This window comes from Cricetulus griseus, chromosome 2 (assembly GCF_003668045.3).
Source record: "Cricetulus griseus strain 17A/GY chromosome 2, alternate assembly CriGri-PICRH-1.0, whole genome shotgun sequence".
Taxonomy (NCBI): Eukaryota; Metazoa; Chordata; class Mammalia; order Rodentia; family Cricetidae; genus Cricetulus; species Cricetulus griseus.
The window spans coordinates 119681566-119700986 of NC_048595.1; the positions used below are offsets into that span (position 1 = coordinate 119681566).

General features: G+C 41.0%; 1 protein-coding gene across 2 annotated transcripts; it reads left to right on the forward strand.

Annotated features, from left to right (window-relative positions):
• The first annotated feature begins 1346 nt into the window (after positions 1-1346).
• Tstd3 (thiosulfate sulfurtransferase like domain containing 3) lies at positions 1347-8323 on the forward strand. 2 transcript variants are annotated; one of them, XM_027403463.2, is made up of 4 exons: positions 1347-1503; positions 6766-6939; positions 7024-7183; positions 8039-8323. In XM_027403463.2, the coding sequence occupies exons 1-4, from the start codon at positions 1434-1436 to the stop codon at positions 8109-8111; spliced, it is 477 nt and encodes a 158-aa protein (XP_027259264.1). In that variant the 5' UTR covers positions 1347-1433; the 3' UTR covers positions 8112-8323. The 2 variants fall into 2 exon arrangements, with proteins under 2 accessions (XP_027259264.1, XP_027259265.1); XM_027403464.2 differs by having other exon boundaries at positions 8155-8323.
• Positions 8324-19421: the final 11098 nt, after the last annotated feature.

Genomic DNA, 19421 nt, shown 5'->3' on the forward strand with positions numbered 1-19421 from the left:
TGCCCATTAACTTGTGAAGGTCAATACTAGCCTCTACCCTCCCTCAGTTGCTGCTCAACCCTCCCCCCTTCCTCAGATCACAAGCCCCCTTGTTTTCCCAGGAGACATGCTTGGCAGTTTGGGACAGGGGTGGGGGTGGGGCTGGGGATGTGGGTGGGATCCTTTTCACACACCGCGGCTAGTTTGATTCCTTCCTTCCTTCCTTCCTTCCTTCCTTCCTTCCTTCCTTCCTTCCTTCCTTCTCTCTCTCTCTCTCTCTCTCTCTCTCTCTCTCTCTCTCTCTCTCTCTCTTCTTTCTTTCTTTCTTTCTTTGGTTTTTCGAGACAGGGTTTCTCTGTGTAGCTTTGGAGGCTGTCCTGGAACTAGCTCTGGAGACCAGACTGGCCTCGAACTCACAGAGATCCGCTTCCTCTGCCTCCCAGAGTGCTGGGATTAAAGGCGTGCGCCACAACGCCCGGCTCCCCCTTCCCTTTCTAATAAAATTTCTCACTTAAGCTCTGTCTGCCTGACATGTTTGTCATTCTCACCTGCCAAGGAATCCACAAAGGTTCCCCTTGTGCTTTATCATAACAAATACTATGAAATTTGTGTTTAGGACATGGAATTCAAATCTTTTTACTCTCCCCTTCCCCTACCCTTGTCAGACTTTATTAAAATGTTTTAATTCCCATCAGCACCCAGTAAAACCTTTGTTTACACAAAGGTCCACTACTGCACTCCAGGAATTTGATGGCCTAGAGCAGTGTTTCCGTTCTCCTTCATTTTCTATTCACCAATTCGTTTCCGTTAAGACTGTGACATCAGACCCCAGTCAACGGGAAAAGGCAGTCACCACCGAAGTTTGAATAAAAACCAAGTGCCCTTCCTGTGTGTTCAGCTTTCCCAGCACACCTCTTTATCAAGAGTAAGGTTGGAATGGTGGTCTCTTTCTTTGGGACCCTGTACTTATTTCTAACAATACATACAGTCAAGAGCAGAGAGAAATGAACACGTACACGCTCGCTTGCTAGTGTACAGCTTGATGTTGCCACTTTTAAATAGTGAAATGTTTATTTTTTTGTATGTGTGTGAGAGTGAGCGCCAAGTGTTTGTGTGTGTGTGTGTGTGTCTGCAAAGTCAGAAAAAGGCATTGAGTTGTCTTTTGCTCACTGATCTCTTCAGTCCTTCCATTCCCCTAGTTTAAAACAGCTCAGGGCCCCCTGCCTAGGGATCGGTGCCACTCACAGCGGGCTGGGTATTCCTATATCAGTTAACCTAATTAAGGTAATCTTCCAAAGACATGCCTAAAGTAAAATATTAACTGCGTGGCAGTACCCCGTTCTACCAGCGTTTACTGCGGGGCGCTCAAGAGCCTGGACAGCGCCCATGGTGAGAAGCCGGGGAGGAGGAGGAGGAAGTGGTCGACGGCACCCGGGTCCGGAGAGCCCACAGTGATGCTGGCCAGGCGGGTGCTTGGGGCCTCACACAGGGCGGCACTAGGATCGGTAGAGGCTGCTCTTGGAGGTGAGTTTGATTCCCGAGGAACAAAACCACCCGATTTCGGGTGCCAGGGAGGGAATGACATTGAGCGTGCTCTTTCTTTTTTTAGACTTACAGTTGTTAATATAAGCGAAGCTCCCCACGTCTTGGCACGCAGGTATGCAGTGCCCACGTGCAGTTTTTGCTCCTTTTTATCCTCTGGATCCCATGCTTTCCCAGCCTGGAGATGCGCTGATGAACTGAGCGATGGAGTAAACATGGCACCAGGGTTATTTATAATGAGAATGAATTGTGCAAGTTTGAGTGATGAAGGTCAATCCACCACTCAGTGGAGCTGGCAGGAAGGCTCCGGAGCGGCTTAATTACAAACCCAACCTTTTAACTTACATTGTGACCCACCAGAGGACAAAGCTCATCTCTTTATAACCGGAATCCACCACCACTTCCAACCCCCTCCCCCCATATACAGTTAGAATTAAGAAAGTACTTCCTCTCCCATTAATTTTGCAAATTTAACCTTTTAACTTACATTGTGACCCACCAGGGGACAAAGCTCATCTCTTTATAACCAGAATCCACCACCACTTCCAACCCCCTCCCCCATATACAGTTAGAATTAAGAAAGTACTTCCTCTCCCATTAATTTTGCAAATTTAACCTTTTAACTTACATTGTGACCCACCAGAGGACAAAGCTCATCTCTTTATAACCAGAATCCACCACCACTTCCAACCCCCTCCCCCATATACAGTTAGAATTAAGAAAGTACTTCCTCTCCCATTAATTTTGCAAATTTGGGAGCAGGAGCAGAGAGAGTTGCTGTTGACCTAGCTGGGTCTAAAGTTCAGTCCAGGCTTCAGTTCCTCCCCTGCACCCTCCACTCCTCTTTTTATTATTACTATTATTATTTTATTTTAAATATTGCCCCTTCCTTAAGGTCTATTTTCTTTCACAGAAACTGCTCTATGGGCCCAGAAAGCTATTCTCCCTTGCTCCTTTCTTAACATCTTTTGTTACTGAAGAAGGGGCTTTCTGTGCAAATTGTTCTCTTTCACCTCTTTGTAGCAATACTAGACAACCAAATCTGCCAGGCCTACCACAGGGGATACAGCTCCATAAGGAGTTCACCTTTATATGTTTATGTGTGAGAGGGAGACAAATAACAAGTACACAGCCCAATCCAGTGGCTGAATTGAAAGAGCCTCAGATCTTGAATGAAGTGCCAAAGAAAAGTGCCTTTGTGTATTGTTTTGTTTGTTTTTAAGACAGTTTTTCTGTGTAGCTTTGGAATCTATCATGGAACTCTCTTTGTAGACTAGGCTGGCCTTGAACTCACAGGGATCCACCTGCCTCCTGCCTCTGAATGCTAGGATTAAAGGCCTGTGCCACCACTGCCTCACACCTTTTTTTTTTTTTTTTTTGTATTTTAAAAGGTACACAAATTGTACATGGTTATATTCTCACTCAAATAAAGCAAAATAACCAAACAAAACAAAAAAACAGCACAGCCACAGATCTCCTTCAGCTACTTGAATCCCACTCTTCAGATAAGGGTGACAATGACTTCTTTAAGTTTTTCTATAGTTAGCCATAGACAAAAGTTGGTATTATATGTGTATATTGTGTGTATACTTCTATATTTTGACTCACATAGCTATTTAGGTTTTTTTCTTTTTTCTTTTTATTTATTTTTTTTGGTTTTCTGAGGCAGGGTTTCTCTGTGGCTTTGGAGGCTGTCCTGGAACTAGCTCTTGTAGACCAGGCTGGTCTTGAACTCACAGTGATCCACCTGCCTCTGCCTCCCAGGTGCTGGTGTTAAAGACGTGCGCCACCACTGCCTGGCGCTGTTTAGCTTTTAAAACCTGCATATGTTCCATAGTGGGGTTGTACTACAGTTACTATGCAGTCACTAATAAAAAGTTTTAGATGCAGGTTTTTATTATTATAAAATTATTTAATCATCATAGTGTAAGGTACCCTATGTACACAAACAAGTATTTTAGTAGAATGGATACCTAGAAGTAGAATTGTTAAAGGGAAATGACAAATATTAAATAGATATGAGAGGAGAGTAGGTGTACCCTGTAGAAATGAAGGGACAGATATTTCTTTTAGAAAGAGCAGTATGGTATAATTCATGAAAACAGGAATAATTATTGATTGCACTGTATATACATTAATTTTATTTAAACCCAACAGCATGTATTCTCACTTTTTTTTTTTTTTTTTTTTTCCGAGACAGGGTTTCTCTGTGTAGCTTATCCTGGCACTCCCTCTGGAGACCAGGATGGCCTCGAACTCACAGAGATTCGCCTGCCTCTGCCTCCCGAGTGCTGGGTTTAAAGGCGTGCGCCACCAACGCCTGGCTGTACAGCATGTATTCTTAGTTTTCTCAGTGTTATAATACCAAACAAAGGCAATTTCAGAAAGGGTTTATTTTGGCTCATGGCTTGAGCAGGAAGTTTTTATATACATACTCCAATATCTATATAAACATATATATTCATATATTACACATATATGTAAATATATATTCCCCCAAACTTAAGACTCATTTTTTTCTTCAGTGTAAGAACAGATGAATGTTTCTTTGGCTCAATACTAAGCCAAGTGGTCAATTTACAAATAGAGGATATGGTATACAAAACACGTATAGCTTGACGCAAATAATAGTGCGCAGTGTAGGCTCATGCCATTGAGAGACTTGGGGAAGGTGAGACTAAAGGAAAATACATTGTTGCTTCGGGTTTTGATCACTGAATGGAAAGGCAAGGACACTTGTCTTCATTACCTACTACCTCACAAGTGAGTATAGCTGAATTATAGGAAGTTAAAAGTCTGCCTGATGATTACAAGAAAAACAAACTATCTTTGATCCAGTTTCAATAGTTGCTTGTTGTGGGCACATTTTCCATATTGGTAAATAGCACTAGAACCAAGCTTAACATAATTTATGCAGTTACATCGTTTTCCAGTTTCTTACCATGATACATAGAAAATGTATGAATTTAGCCTGATGTCTTTTATTTGAATAGGTTAATTGCAACCTTTTAAAACTCTAATTCTGAAGCTGGGCAGTGGCAGCATACACTGTTAATCCCAGTGCTCAGGAGGCAAAGGCTGGTGAATTTCTGTGAGTTAGAGGTCAGTCTGGTCTACAGAGCAAGTTCCAGGACAGCCATGGCTACACAGAGAAATCCTGACTTGAAAAACAAAAACAAAAACCCTATATATATTTATTATTTTATGTGTACAAGTATTTTGGCCACATGCAGGTCTCACCTACATGACTGGTGCCTGAAGAGGGGGAACGATGGTCCTGAATCCCTCAGAATTGAAGTTACAGATTGTTGTGAACCACCATCAAATCTTGGAATCAAACCCAGATCCTCTGGGAGAGCAGCAAGTGCTCTTAACCATTGAGCCATCTCTCTAGTTCTCCTTCAAGAGTTCTTAATGACAATGTGTAAGAATCCATTTCATCAGACCATGGCCAATATTTGGTATTATCAATACCTCAAAGCTTTACAGGCCTGACACAAACTTTTAACACTATATCCCACCCACCCACCCTTTTTTTTTTTTCGAGACAGGGTTTCTCTGTGTAGCTTTGGAGCCTATCCTGGCACTCGCTCTGTAGACCAGGCTGGCCTCGAACTCACAGAGATCCACCTGCCTGTGACCCCCAAGTGCTGGAATTAAAGGCATATGACACCATGGCTGGCAGGGCCATATTCTTTATTAAAGATTTATGTGGGAGGGGCCAATCCACTGTAGGTGTGCCACCCCAGGCAGGTAATCCTGGGGTATATAAGGAAGCAGGTTGAGTACGCCATGGAGAACCAGACAATATAATATGCAGCATTCCTCCATGGCCTCTGCATCAGTTTCCTCCTCCAGATTCCTGCCCTGAGTTCATGCCCCTGGCTTCCCTCAGTGATGCACTTATGCACTATAAGATGAAACAAACCCTTTCTTCCCCAAGATACTTTCGGTCATGGTATTTTATCACAACAGAAACCCTATGATATACAAGTTACTATCTATTTGCAAAGAGAAATGTAGTTGAAGTTTTCTTTAATATTGGCACTAGAGTTAAGAGTGGGATTAGCAAATGAAATGGATAACAATTATTAAATGGTTGATACATTCCTAAGGTCTTGCTAGCTAAAAGGTTTTGAAAGAAGTGGCAGAAGGCCAGCGGTCAGCATTCAGAACAAGAAAACGGGCTGCTTGTCGGTCAGAATGTGTGCAGATTGGAAGGGGCTTTTCTGTGCTCTGCTCACCACACCTTTCTCCTCTTAGGTATGTCAGGACTGAGCACGGGCTTACATATTATAAGCAAGCACTTCACTACTGAGCTACCACCACACACCAAACTTCTCTATTTGAGTCTTAAAATTTAATTCTGATCCAGCTACCACAGTTAGCGAAGATACCACAAGGGCTTTGCAACAAAACTGTCCCCATTTTAGACACGATTCCTAAGTCCCAGCTTCCCTTATTTCTGACCAAATGAACATAAATAAGATGCCCATGATTCCTTCTCCATTGTCAGTAAATCGCTTACAGAAATCAGGTCAGCACTTTTTATCAGTTTATTTTCAATGATTTAATAAAGAATACAAGCCGAATGGTGGTGGTACACACCTTTAATTCCAGTGCTAGGGAGGCAGAGACAAGTGGATCTCTGTGAGTTTGAGGCCAGCCTCTGGTTTACAGATCTAGTTCCAGGAAATGCTCCAAAGCTACAGAGAAACCCTGTCTAAAAGAAAAGAAAAAAAAAAAATGCTGAAGAAGTCATGGTATGAGATTGAGAGGAATCTTAAGTGCAAGTGTGCAAGTGTTTCCATCTTCATGGAACTCCGGTGTGCTGTCTTTGCAATGTTTGGACATGTTAACCCAGTAGATCTCCAGACTTCAACGATTTTAATGAAAGTGCCATAATCTTAACGGTTGACTGGTAATTTATCTTCTAGCCTTTACTCCACTACACAGAAGACCAGGCACGAAAGATCCTAGTTCTATTCATGGCTTGGTCTTTTGGGTGATCAGTGCCACTCTACAGCTGTCTAGGGCACCAGTGTCAATCTCATTAAAACAAAGCTATCATCTCCCACTCTGAGAAGTTCTATGTACTTCCAAGTCATGAACCAGGAATAGAGTATGTGTATCCAGAGTTTATTAAAGTAAAAAGGTGAACTCAGTTATGTCATCTAGCTATAACCTACTTATTGCTGTTAACACCAATGTCACTTTAAAGTTGTCTAAAATTTTTTTTTATAGGTTTGAAGTCAATATGGGGAAGCAGCCAACATTTTTACTCTACTCTCCCTAAGGATGTCACTTATAGGGAACTAAAAAACCTATTGAACTCCAAAAATATTATGTTAATTGATGTTAGAGAAACATGGGAAATTCTTGAGCATGGAAAAATACCTGGATCAATCAATATACCATGTAAGTGATGTGTGTTTTAAATAGATTCATATAATAAATGATTACATTCAAAACTTAATTGAATGCTTTAACATTTTCTTGCAGTGGATGAGGTAAGTGAAGCTCTACAGATGAACCCAAGGGACTTCAAAGAGAAGTACCATGAAGTGAAGCCATCCAAATCTGACAGTCTAGTGTTTTCTTGTTTTGCTGGAGTAAGAAGTAAGCAGGCCATGAACACAGCATTATCACTGGGCTTTAACAGGTGTGTGAATGAAGGAAAAACTAGATTGTGCACTGTAGATTGCAATGTTATATAGCCATTTGGGATGCTGGGACTATAGCTCAGTGGTAGCATAATTACCTAGGATATAAAAAGCCGTGGATACAATTTCCATCCTAATAAAATGAAAATAAATATCTTAGTGTATTTAAGAATATCATATTCAGGAGACAGAGGCAGGTGGATCTCTGAGTTCCAGGGCCGTCTTGAAAAACCAAACCAAACTAACCAACCAACCAAAGCAAAGAATCTTTTGGGGAGGAGACAGGGCTGGAGAGATTGCTCAATGGTTAAGAGCACTGGCTGCAATTCCAGAGGACCCAGGTTTGTTTTCTAGCATCCACATGGTACCTCAAGCTGTTTGTAAGTCCAGTTCTAGGAGATCTGATATATCTGATGCCTTCTTCTCTTAGGGCACCAGGCATGCGTGTGGCATAGACAAAACACCTATATGCGTATGTAACAAAAATTCAAAGCCAATCAGAGCTACATTGTTACCTTGTCTCAAAAAGAAAAAGAAAAAGAGAAAAGAAAAAAGTTTCTTGGAGCTGTTGGTGTAATTTAGTGGTTCCTCATGTTCCTAAAATGCACAAGTGCCTGGATTTAATTGCTACTACCACCGAGGCAATAAATAAATAAATAAATAAATAAATAAATAAATAAATAAATACTGTTAATGAAGGCAGTTTAGAGACCAAGGGCATGTGTCTTAACAACCTACTCAAAACCAATAATTTTTTTAGATAGACAGAATCAAGATAGTATGGTTGAGTAGCTATTGCAAAGTTCCTCCCAATGTTCTGTTATGAAACCTGCCATTATTTTGTATGTTTTCAGTGCTCAGCACTATGCTGGAGGCTGGAAGGAATGGGTAACCTATGAAATGTCAGAGAACAAACAAGAAAATTGAGTTTTGGAATAAGAGACTCTGTCCTTGTGTTCATATATTCAAGGACAGTGGATGAAGCAAAAGAAAACTCCAGTCTTGGCATCAAAGGCTAATGGATTCTGTATAATCCTCATCTGTGAACTGAAGACACTACAAAGCTCTCTAAAGTAAGATGGAAAGCCATTGGAAAATCTAGAAATACAAATATTGGAACTTCTATGTTCGCAATGTCAGTCTGGTTTGTTGACTGTTCTTCCCACTCAGATGAGAAATGCTGCAACACATGCACACTCCCTCAAGCACATGCACGTGTTAGTCTATTTAAAAGCATTACTGAAGCACTAAGGCTTTCGAAGATCTATGTTCCTCTCTGTGTAGCTTTGGAGCCTATCCTGGCACTCGTTCTGTAGACCAGACTAGCCTCGAACTCACAGAGATCTGCCTGCCTCTGTCTCCCGAGTGCTGGGATTAAGGGCATTTGCCACCAATACCCGGCTGAAGATCTATGATCTTAAGGGGAAAGTGAGCTGTAGACTATGATCCTGAATTATATATAGTATGGGGCCCATCAACTAACAGGAGCCTGGATAAAAGTACCAGGCTTTTAGTTACAGCTAGTGGGTGCAGATAAGCCACAAATTGAACAGTCCCCTTAATAACTCTGAGTCAGGCTGGAGAGATGGCTCAGCAGGTAAGAGCACTGACTGTTCTTCCAGAGGTCCTGAGTTCAATTCCCGGCAACCACATGGTGACTCACAACCACCTTGAACGAGATCTGGCGCCCTCTGCTGGCATGTGGGCAGAAGACTGTATACATAATAAAGAAGCAAAATCTTAAAAAGAAAAAAAAAAAGAACTCTGAGTCAACCAAATCCCAGGTGCAGGCATCTTCCTGATCATATGATAGATGAATATATAGAAAGTGTGGCAGTATTCCAGTAAAATTTCTTTTGGACACCAAAATTTTAATTTTATGTTGAAGTGTCACCAAATAATCTTTCAACTATATTTGAAAATATAGTAAACATATTTTACCTTAAGGCCAGGCCAAAATACAGGTACAAACCAGATTTAGCCTGTAGGACACAGCATGTGGTTGGCTGAACCAGAGCTGAAGTTTTCACATATAATGTTCAGGCTTCTGTCAAAACTTGTTAGGTACAATGTGGGAAGCTGTCTTTTCCGGGCTGCAGTCGGAGCCAGCCGACCAGCCCAGGGTTTGTACCTGAAAGGGGAGGAGGGAGTGTGGATAAAGAAAAGGCTAGCTAAAAACATTAAAAGAAAAGACAGAGACACAGGAATGAAATCAGTAGGGTATATTCAGTCAATACTGAGCACTGCAAGTTTATTTTTCACCATTCTTAAATACCTTAACCAAAAAGGGGAGCATGGTATTATATATCCGGAACAAACAGACATTTCCTCAATTCTTCAAAGATTTGGTGACCACACCCTATATTTAACTTCTTGTTATCTGACCTTGAGGGTCAAGAGAAATTACACCCCAGACCAAGTCTGTTGTTATTTAGATAAGACACCCAAGACCAAGTTCAAACATCCTACTATAGCCATTCCTTTAAGTCTTATGACTTACTAAGGAGTTTTGAACTCTCTGCCTCTGAGCCAAGATGGAGTGGAGCCATCTTTATGGGACCCAACAATACAACAGTAAGCAGGATCTTTTTGTGTTTTTGTTTTGAGAAGAGGGTCTTACTTTGTAGCTCTGTCTGGCCTGGAACTCAGAATGTAGACCAGGCTGGTCACAAACTCACAGAGATTACTTGCCTCTGCTTTGCAAATGCTGGACTTCAAGGTATGTGCCACCATCAATAAATATGATCTTATGATTGAAAAAAAGCAATAGGAAAAAAAAGAGTTGGGTATGTTAGTATATGCTTATAACCCTAGCTGTTGGGAAGTGGAGGCAGGAGAATTAGAAGTGAAAGGTCCCCAGCTACACAGTGAGTTCAAGACAAGCTTGAGCTATATGAAACCCTCCCTGCCTCAGAGAAGAAGAGAGTATACACAGAACCATAGGGGATTTACATATTGGAATTTCAGATACAAGGATTAACGTAACCATGACTAAAAGAGGTAATTAAATATATTCAATAATTTGATGACAAAAATAAAGGAACTATATAAAAACACAAGAAGTATCAAACAGAAATTCTAGAAATTAAAACATAATAACTAAGCCAGGCTTACTGGCTCATGCATGTAATCTCAGTTACTTGGGAAGATGGGGCAGAAGGATTGTGAGTTCAAAGACAACATAGGCAAATTAATGAAAACCTATTAAAAACATAAAGAGAGTTAGGGATGTAAGTTTAGGGATAGCACATTTAGTCAGGACACACAAGGCTCTGTTTTGATTCCTAGTAACCAAATATATCAACAAAAGACAACAGCTATCACTGTCACTGGGCTGTGCACTCTATTTTCTGGCCAATTCTTCTCTAGTCTCCACGCCCTGTCTAGCTGTAGGAATATTGGGGTTACATGCCTACTGTATCATGCTTTTAACATGGCATAGATCAGAATTCAGTCCCTACTCAGATGGCCGACATGCACAGCAAGCATTTTCACTCTCTTAGATATCTCCATGGCTTCTACTCTGAACTTACATTAAGCTTTTATCTATAGCTCTCCAAACGCTTGCTTAGACAAAGGGTTCAAATAAACTTGGAGAGTTAAAGTCACTGCCTCTCTTCCCTCTGTTATTACTACAACAATAAAAGTGCATTGAGTATCAAAAAAAAAAAAAAAAAAAAAAAAAACTAGGGTAACTGCTGCTTGCTTGGTCATTTTGAGATGACCTGTTAGTGAAATTCTCCTGTGCTTAAAAGGAGCCTGCATGCTCCTGTCAGGGTCATTGACATTTTGAACAGGTGACCAACTGTATATTCTGGGAAATAAATTTGTTCTTTGTTCTTGCATAAAAAAAAAGACATCAACTAACAGATGTTAAACAAGCTTCAGAACAGATTAGACACAGATAAGATTGATGTTGATGAAAAACTAGAGGTTTGCCTTTAATCCCAGCATGTGGGAGGCAGAGGCAGGCAGATCTCTGGTTTGAGACCAGCTTAGTCTACAGAGTGAGTTTCAGGACACCTAGGGCTACACAGAGAAACCCTACCTTGAAAACCAAAAGGGAAAAAAAAAGAAAGAAAAACTAGAGGTTCACACATTAAGAGCAAATTATAGAAACACACTCTGTAACCTAGTTTTAAAACATGAAATTATATCAGTTATTAGGCATTTCAGTATAGCTATGGAAATAACAAATGCCAATTTCAGGACAGTTTCCACTGAGGGAAGAGAAACATGTATTAACATTGTTAATATTCTATCTAATATCTGTTACTTATTACTGCCACCTTTTAAATAAATACTTTTTATTTAAATTAGAAACAATCTTATTTTATATATCAATCCCAGTTCCCTCTCCTTCCCATGCATCCCACTGACTCCATCCCATCTTTCTTCTGCTCCGTAGAAATGATAAGGCCTTCCATGGGGATTGTAAGAGTCTGTCACATCATTTAGGGCAGGGCCTAGGCCCTCCCCCATGTGTCTAGACTGAGAGAATATCCTTCCATGGGGAATGGGATCCCAATGCCCATTTGTACACTAGGATAAATACTGTTCCATTACCAGAGGCCCCATAGACTGCACAGGCCTCCTAACTGACACCCATGTTCAGGAAGCCTGTTTCCGTCCTATGCTGGTTTCCCAGCTGTCTATGAGCTCCCCTTTGTTCAGGTTAGCTGTTTCTGTGAGTTGACCCCTTTTCTCATCACTCCTCCCTCTCTACAACGGGATTCCAAGAATTCAGGTCAGTGCTTAGAAGTGGGTCTCTGTTTCTGCTTCCATCAGCTACAGGATGAAGGCTCTAGGATGGCATATAAGGTAGCCATCAATTTCATTATAGGGGAAGGGTTAGATAGCCTCTCCACTATTGCTTAGATTCTTAGTTGGGGCCATGCTTGTAGATCACTGGACATTTCCCTAGTGCCAGATTTCTCTTTAAACCTATAATGGCTCCCTCTATTAAGGTAGCTCTTTTCTTGCTCTCCTCTATTCTTGCCCCCCACTCAATCTTCCTGGTCCCTCATGTCTTTCCCTCCCTTCTCCCCTTCTCTTTCTCCTAACTCCCTCTCCTATCCCCCCCTTCCCGGTGCTTCCAATTTGCTCAGGAGATCTTGTTCCTTTCCCCTTCTCCAAGGAACCATGTATGTCTCACTTAAGGGTCCTCCTTGGCTCTAGATTCTCCGGAGGTATGGATTGTAGGCTGGTAATCCTTTGCTCTATGTCTAAAATCCATTTATGAGTGAGTACATACCATGTTTGTCTTTTTGTGACTGGGTTACCTCACTCAGGATGGTTTCTTTTAGTCCCATCCATTTGCAAGCGAATTTCAAGATTCCATTGTTTTTTTTTTTTTTTTTTTTTTTTTTTTTTTTTTTTTTTTTTTTTTTTCTGCTAAGGGGCATTTAGGTTGCTTCCAGGTTCTGGTTATTACAAATAATGCTGCTATGAACATAGTTGAACAGATGTCCTTGTTGTATGACTGTGCATCGTTTGGGTATATTCCTAAGATAGGAATTACTGGATCTTGTGGCAGACTGATTCCCATTATTCTGAGGAATTGCCATACTGATTCCAAAGTGGCTGTACAAGTTTACACTCCCACCAGCAGTGGAGGAGTGTTCCCCTTTCTCCACATCCTCTCCAGCATAAACTGTCATTGGTGGTTTTTTTGTTTGTTTGTTTGTTTGTTTGTTTGTTTTTAATTTTAGCCATTCTGACAGGAGTAGGATGATGTCTCCGAGTTGTTTTGATTTGCATTTCCCTGATGGTTAAGCACTTTCTTTAGTGTCTTTCAGCCATTTTAGATTCCTCTGTTGAGAATTCTCTATTTAGTTCTGTACCCCACTTTTTAATTGGATTGTTTGGTATTTTGGAGACTAGCTTCTTGAGTTCTTTGTATATTTTGGAAATCAGCCCTCTGTCAGATATGGGGTTGGTGAAGATCTTCCATTCTGTGGGCTGCCATTTCATCTTGTTGACTGTGTCCTTTGCCTTACAGAAACTTCTCAGTTTCAGGAGGACCCATTTATTAATTGTGCGCAGTGTCTGTGCTACTGGTGTTATGTTCAGGAAGTGGTCTCCTGTATCAATTTGTTCAAGGGTACCTCCAACTTTCTCATCTAAGAAGTTCAGTGTGGCTGGATTTATGTTGAAGTCTTTGATCCATTTGGACTTTGTGCATGGTGATAGATATGGATCTATCTGCAATCTTCTACATTTCAGCATCCAGCAGTTATGCCAACACTATTTGTTGAAGATGTTTTTCCTTTTTTTTTTTTTGTTTTTTGATTTTTGGTTCTTCAAGACAGGGTTTCTCTGTATGGCTTGGAAACTTGTCCTGGCACTCACTCTGTAGAACAGGCTGGCCTTGAACACAGAGAGATCCACCTGCCTCTGCCTCCCGAGTGCTGGGATTAAAGGGGTGCACCACCAATGCCTGGTGAAGATGCTTTCTTTTTTCCATTCTATAATTTTAGCTTCTTTGTCAAAAACTCAGGTGTTTGTAAGCACCTGGGTTAATATCAGGGTTTTCAATTCGATTCCATTGGTTTACCTGTCTATTTTTGGGCCAATACTAAGGCGTTTTTTAGGACTATGGCTCTATAATAGAGCTTGAAGTCAGGGATGGTGATAGCCCTGGAAGTTCCTTTATTATACAGGGTTGTTTTTGCTATCCTGGGTTTTTTGTTTTGCCATATAAAATTGAGTATTGCTCTTTCAAGGTCTGTGAAGAATTGTGCTGGGATTTTGATGGGAACTGCATTAAATCTGTAGATTGCTTTGGCAAGATTGCCATTTTTACTATGTTGATCCTACCTATCCAAGAGCATGGGAAATCTTTTCATTTTCTGGTATCTTCTGTAATTTCTTTAAGACTCAACGTTCTTGCTATAAAGGTCTTTCACTTGTTTGGTTATAGTTACCCCAAATTATTTTATGTTGTTTGTGGCAATTGTAAAGGGTGATGTTTCTCTGATTTCTTTCTCAGCCCATTTATCGTCTGTATATAGTAGGGCTACTGATTTTTTTGAGTTAATCTTGTATCCTGCCACTTTGCTGAAGGTGTTTATCAGCTGTAGGAGTTCCCTGGTAGAGTTTCTCGGGTCACTTATGTTGATTATCATATCATCTGCAAATAGTTGAAGTTTGATTTCATTTCCAATTTGTATCCCCTTGATCTCCTTTTGTTGTCTTATTGCTCTAGCTAGAACTTAATGACAATATTGAAGAGGTATGGAGAGAGTGGACAGCCTTGTCTTGTCACTGATTTTAGAGGAATAGCTTTGAGTTTCTCTCCATTTAGTTTGATGTTGGTTTCCTGTACATTGTTTTTCATGTTTGTTATGTTCCTGTTATCCCTGATCTCTCTAAGCCTTTTATCATGAAGGGGTGTTGGATTTTGTCAAATGCTTTTTCAGCATCTAGTGAGATGATCATGTGGTTTTCTTTTTCAGTGTTTTTATATGATGGATTATATTGATGGATTTTCATATCTTGGACCATCCCTGCATGCCTGGGATAAAGCCTACTTGATTATGGATGATTTTTCTCATGTGTTCTTGGATTTGATTTGCCAGTATTTCATTGAGTATTTGTGCATCAATGTTCATGAGGGAGATTGGTTTGTAGTTCTCTTTCTTAGTTGTGTCTTTCTGTGGCTTGGGTACCAAGGTAATTGTAGCCTCGTAAAGTTTGGCAATGTCCCTTCTGCTTCTATTGTGTGGGACACTTTGAGGAGTATTGGTATTAGGTCTTCTTTGAATTTATGGTAGAATTCTGCACTGAAACCACCTGGCTCTGTGCTTTTTTGTTTGGGAGACTTCTGATGACTACTTCTATTTCATTAGGGGTTATAGGTCTATTTAAATTCCTTATGTTTTTGATTTAATTTTGGTCATATCTATCCAGAAAATTGTGCATTTCCTTTAAATTTCCCAATTTTTTGGAGTACACGTTTTCAAATATGACCTGATGATTCTCTGGATTTCCCGTGTCTGCTGTTATGTCCCCCTGTTCATTTTTTATTTTGTTAATTTCCATGTTCTCTCTCTCTGCCTTTTGGTAAGGTAGGATAAAAAGGTTTGTCTATCTTGTTTATTTTCTCAAAGAACCAACTCTTTGTTTCAATGATTTTTTGTATTGTTTTGTTTCTACTTTATTGATTTCAGCCCTCAATTTGATTATTTCCTGGCATCTAATCCTTTGGTGTGAGTTTGAGCTTTCAGTTTTGCTGTTAATTTTCTAGTGTGACTATTCTCTAGTTTCTTCATGTGGACACTTAGTGCTATGAACTTTCCTCTTAGCACTGCTTTCAAAGTGTTCCATAAATCTGGGTATGCTGTGTCTTCATTCTCATTGATTTCTAGGAAGTCTTTAATTTCTGTTTTTGTTTCTTCTTTGAACCAGGAATGGTGCAATTTCCGATTGCTCAATTTCCATGGGTTTGTAGTGTTTCTGCAATTTGTGTTATTGTTGAATTCTAACAGTAAACCACGGTGATCTGATAAGATATAAGGGGTTAATCCAATTTTTTTGTTATCTGTTCAAGTTTGCTATGTTGCCGAGTATGTGGTTGATTTTAGAGAAGGTTCTATGTGGCGCTGAGAAAAGGTGTATTCTCTTGTGTTTGGATTGAATGTTCTATAGATGTCTGTTAATCCCATTGGGTTGTAACTTCTGTTAGTTCCTTTGTTTCTTTGTTAACTTTCTGTCTGGTGGTCCTGTCTAGTGGTGAGAGTGGGGTGTTGAAGTCTCCCACTATAAGTGTGTGAGGTTTTACATGTGATTTGAGTTTTAGTAATGTTTCTTTTATGAATGTGGGTGCCTTTGTATTTGGGGCATAGATGTTCAGAATTGAGACTTCATCTTAATGGATTTTTCCTGTGATGAATATGAAATGACCTTTTTCATCTCTTTTGATTGATTTTAGTTTGAAGTCTAATTTGTTAGATATTAGGATTGCTACACCTGCTTGTTTCTTAGGGCCATTTGATTGGAAAATCTTATCCACTGGGATGGGTTCACCTGTGTGCAATCTCCAGGCCAGGAGAATCCTACTGCTACCTTTTTTATGTAGGGGATAGTGATTATTATGGAGGAAACAGTCCAATTCTTTAAAAGGTGAGGATAGGCTCTTTAAGAGTGTTTCTTGTTCCCAGAAATCACCGTGAGAGAGATGGCTAGGAAGGCATGGAGGTCGGTATCTAAACAGAACAACAGGGAAAAGGAGAAGATCTAGGGGGCCTATAAAATACCCAATCCAGGTTCATTTAGTCAATTCCCAACCCCCTGGGTGCCTCCCACCCCAAAGGGAGCTAGCTGTTTGCTTGCTTGAGAAGAGCTGTGGCTTTTGCTGTATTTCCTGTCTCACTGAACAAGCTCAGCCATTCCCTGGATAGAGCACACCCCTTAAACTTCTTAAGGGCTCATCTGGGATTTCAGAGGACACATACTCAAGGCATGCAGTCAGACATGGTGCTGGAGAAGGAACTGAGAATTCTATATTTGGACCTGCAGAAGCAGGAAGAGAGACATTGGACCTGGCTTGGGCTTCTGTAACCTCAAAGCTCACACCAGTGACATACTTCTTCCAACAAGGCTTTGTCTCCTAATGCTTTCCAAACAGTGGCATTCTCTGATAACCAAGTGAAGATGGAAGTTTCTGTCCCTCCTGATCCACAGCCACTTCAGCCCCAAATAAACACCCAGATGCTCTATTAATTATAAATCTGTTGGTGGATGACTAGGGCTTCTTACTGCCTAGCTCTGTCTTAATTATTAGTGCATAACTACTACTCTATATGTTTCTATATGGCCTTATCTTACCAGAGAATGCCTGGTGCATCCTATCTTCCAGGCCAATACATGGCATCTCCTCGAGGCCTCTTTCTCCCCACCTATCTTCCTGCCTCTCTTGGCCAATCCGTGTTTTATTCATCAACCAATAAGAGAAACATATATACAGAAGGACATCCCCCATCAACTAAGCATTTGAATCTATGAGCCTATGGGGGCCATTCTCTTTCAATCACCACAATCTACAAAGGACTATGGGGAAGACCACATATCAGCTCTATGATTTCCTCACCCCACACCCAAACATTCTGATGCCCCTTCCGTAGTTACATGTGGTTACTTCTTTAACTGAAGCCCCAAAAGTCTAGCTTTTTGCGCCATGTTTGTAGACACAGAAGCCAGATCAATGGTTAACACCTGTGTTAGGGGTAGTGTGCTGGTATTAGACATACCTGGGAAGAGGATGTCTCAACTCACGAACTGCCTCCATCAGATTGCCCCGTGGGGCATTTTCTTGTCTGATATGGGAGGGCCCATCTCACTGTGGGCAGTGCTAGACCTGAGCAGGTGGTCCTGAGTAATGTAATAAATCAGGCCCAGCAAGCTATAAGGAAAAGTCAGTCAATGTGGTTCCTCCAGACTGCTCAAGCTCTTGCCTCCAGGCTCCTGCATTGAGCTCCTGCCCTGTTTTCCCTCAGTGATGTACTGTGATATGGAAGCATAAGCCAGATAAACCCTTTCTACCCCCTATTTGGTTTTGGTCAGTGTTTTATCACAGTAACAGAGAAGAACAAGCAGATCAGGTAGCTTTTAAAATGAAAAAGGATAGCAATGGAGGCATTCGTTTTTCTTATTGCCCTCTTGGTTGGCCTGTGTCTGGCATCCTACAAAACTTGGGAGTGAAGAAACTCCAGGAGCAGGAAGAGACAAACATTATTCTTTTTATAAAACCAGCAGCAACAAAGTTTGTAATGTTCTGTCTCTAATCCACTATTTTTCAGCTGCAGTGTAGAGAGGGTGGTGGGACTATTTACCTACACTTCCCAATGCTCAATTTTCCATAGTCTGCCTTTGCCTTGTTACTGGCAAGAAATATCCAGAGGTCAGAGGATGCTGTCTATCTTCTAAGGGGCCAATAGCATCCTTGTAAGACTTCTCTAATAGTATCCACTGATTGCACAATGGGCCCTTCTAATCTTTGTTTGCTGCCTTTTTTTTTTTTTTTTTTTTTTTTTTTGACAGGGTCTCTCTATGTATTCCTGGTTGTCCTGGAATTTGCTCTATAGACCAGATGAGCACACTTGGCTCACCAATGATCCTTCCATCTTGATGATCCTTGGGACTATGGCCACTCTCTTTTTTTCCTCCCAATTACCCCACCAGGCATGTCCTCTCTTCATTGAGGATCTGTCATTGATACCCTTTTGTAAGCTCTTACAAGAAATCAGATGGCAAATCAAGTGTGTTAAGAAACGGTAGCACAAGCCAGGCGTTGGTGGAGCATGCCTTTAATCTCAGCACTCGGGAGGCAGAGGCAGGCAGGTCTCTGTGAGTTCGAGGCCAGCCTGGTCTCCAGAGCGAGTGCCAGGATAGGCTCCAAGGCTACACAGAGAAACCCTGTCTCGAACCCCTCCCCCCTCCAAAAAAAAAAAAAAAAGAAAAAGAAAGGAAGAAAGAAAGAAAGAAAGAAAGGAAGAAAGAAAGAAATGGTAGCACCAAAAGTATCTTAGATACAGAGGTACAGGGTGTCTAGACCTGAGTCCCTGTAGGCAGCCACATGGTGACATGGCTCTACCAAGCAAGACTAATGGAGCAAACTGGGAGATGGCAGGGTTATGAGCCATGGAGAGGTGCATAAATCTCACCATTTGTTCTGGTATCTCCCTGGTACAGACAAGACCACATTGTCCTGTTAGCAGGTTGGAAATGGTTTCCATCCACAGTGGCCTAGGAAACATGGGTAGAGACCCCAATCTAAGGCTTCTCTATCTTTCCTCTTCATTGAAGATGGGACAAACATATGCCAAGATTTCACCTGGCTGCCCTCACAGAGTATAATTAGACACTTGGGCATTCAAACAGAAACCTCAATTTTTCTCTGGTTAAGAGGCATTTCTCCCATATGTCCTGGGTGATGGGGGGAGGAACAAAAGTTGCCCCAGGGACCCTCATTATAATACCATCCTTTAACTGGACGAGTTCTGAAAAAAAATGATGGAAAATGGTTCAAGGTTTCCTGTGTTCAACTTTTATCTTTGATAACACCAGAATTGGTCCACTATTGTCAGGCAGAGCCCACTATTTTTATTTATTTATTTAATTTATTTATTTTGTTTTCGAGACAGGATTTCTCTGTGTAGCTTTGGAGCCTATCCTGGTCCTAGCTCTGGAGACCAGGCTGGCCTCGAACTCAGAGATCCACCTGCCTCTGCCTCCTAA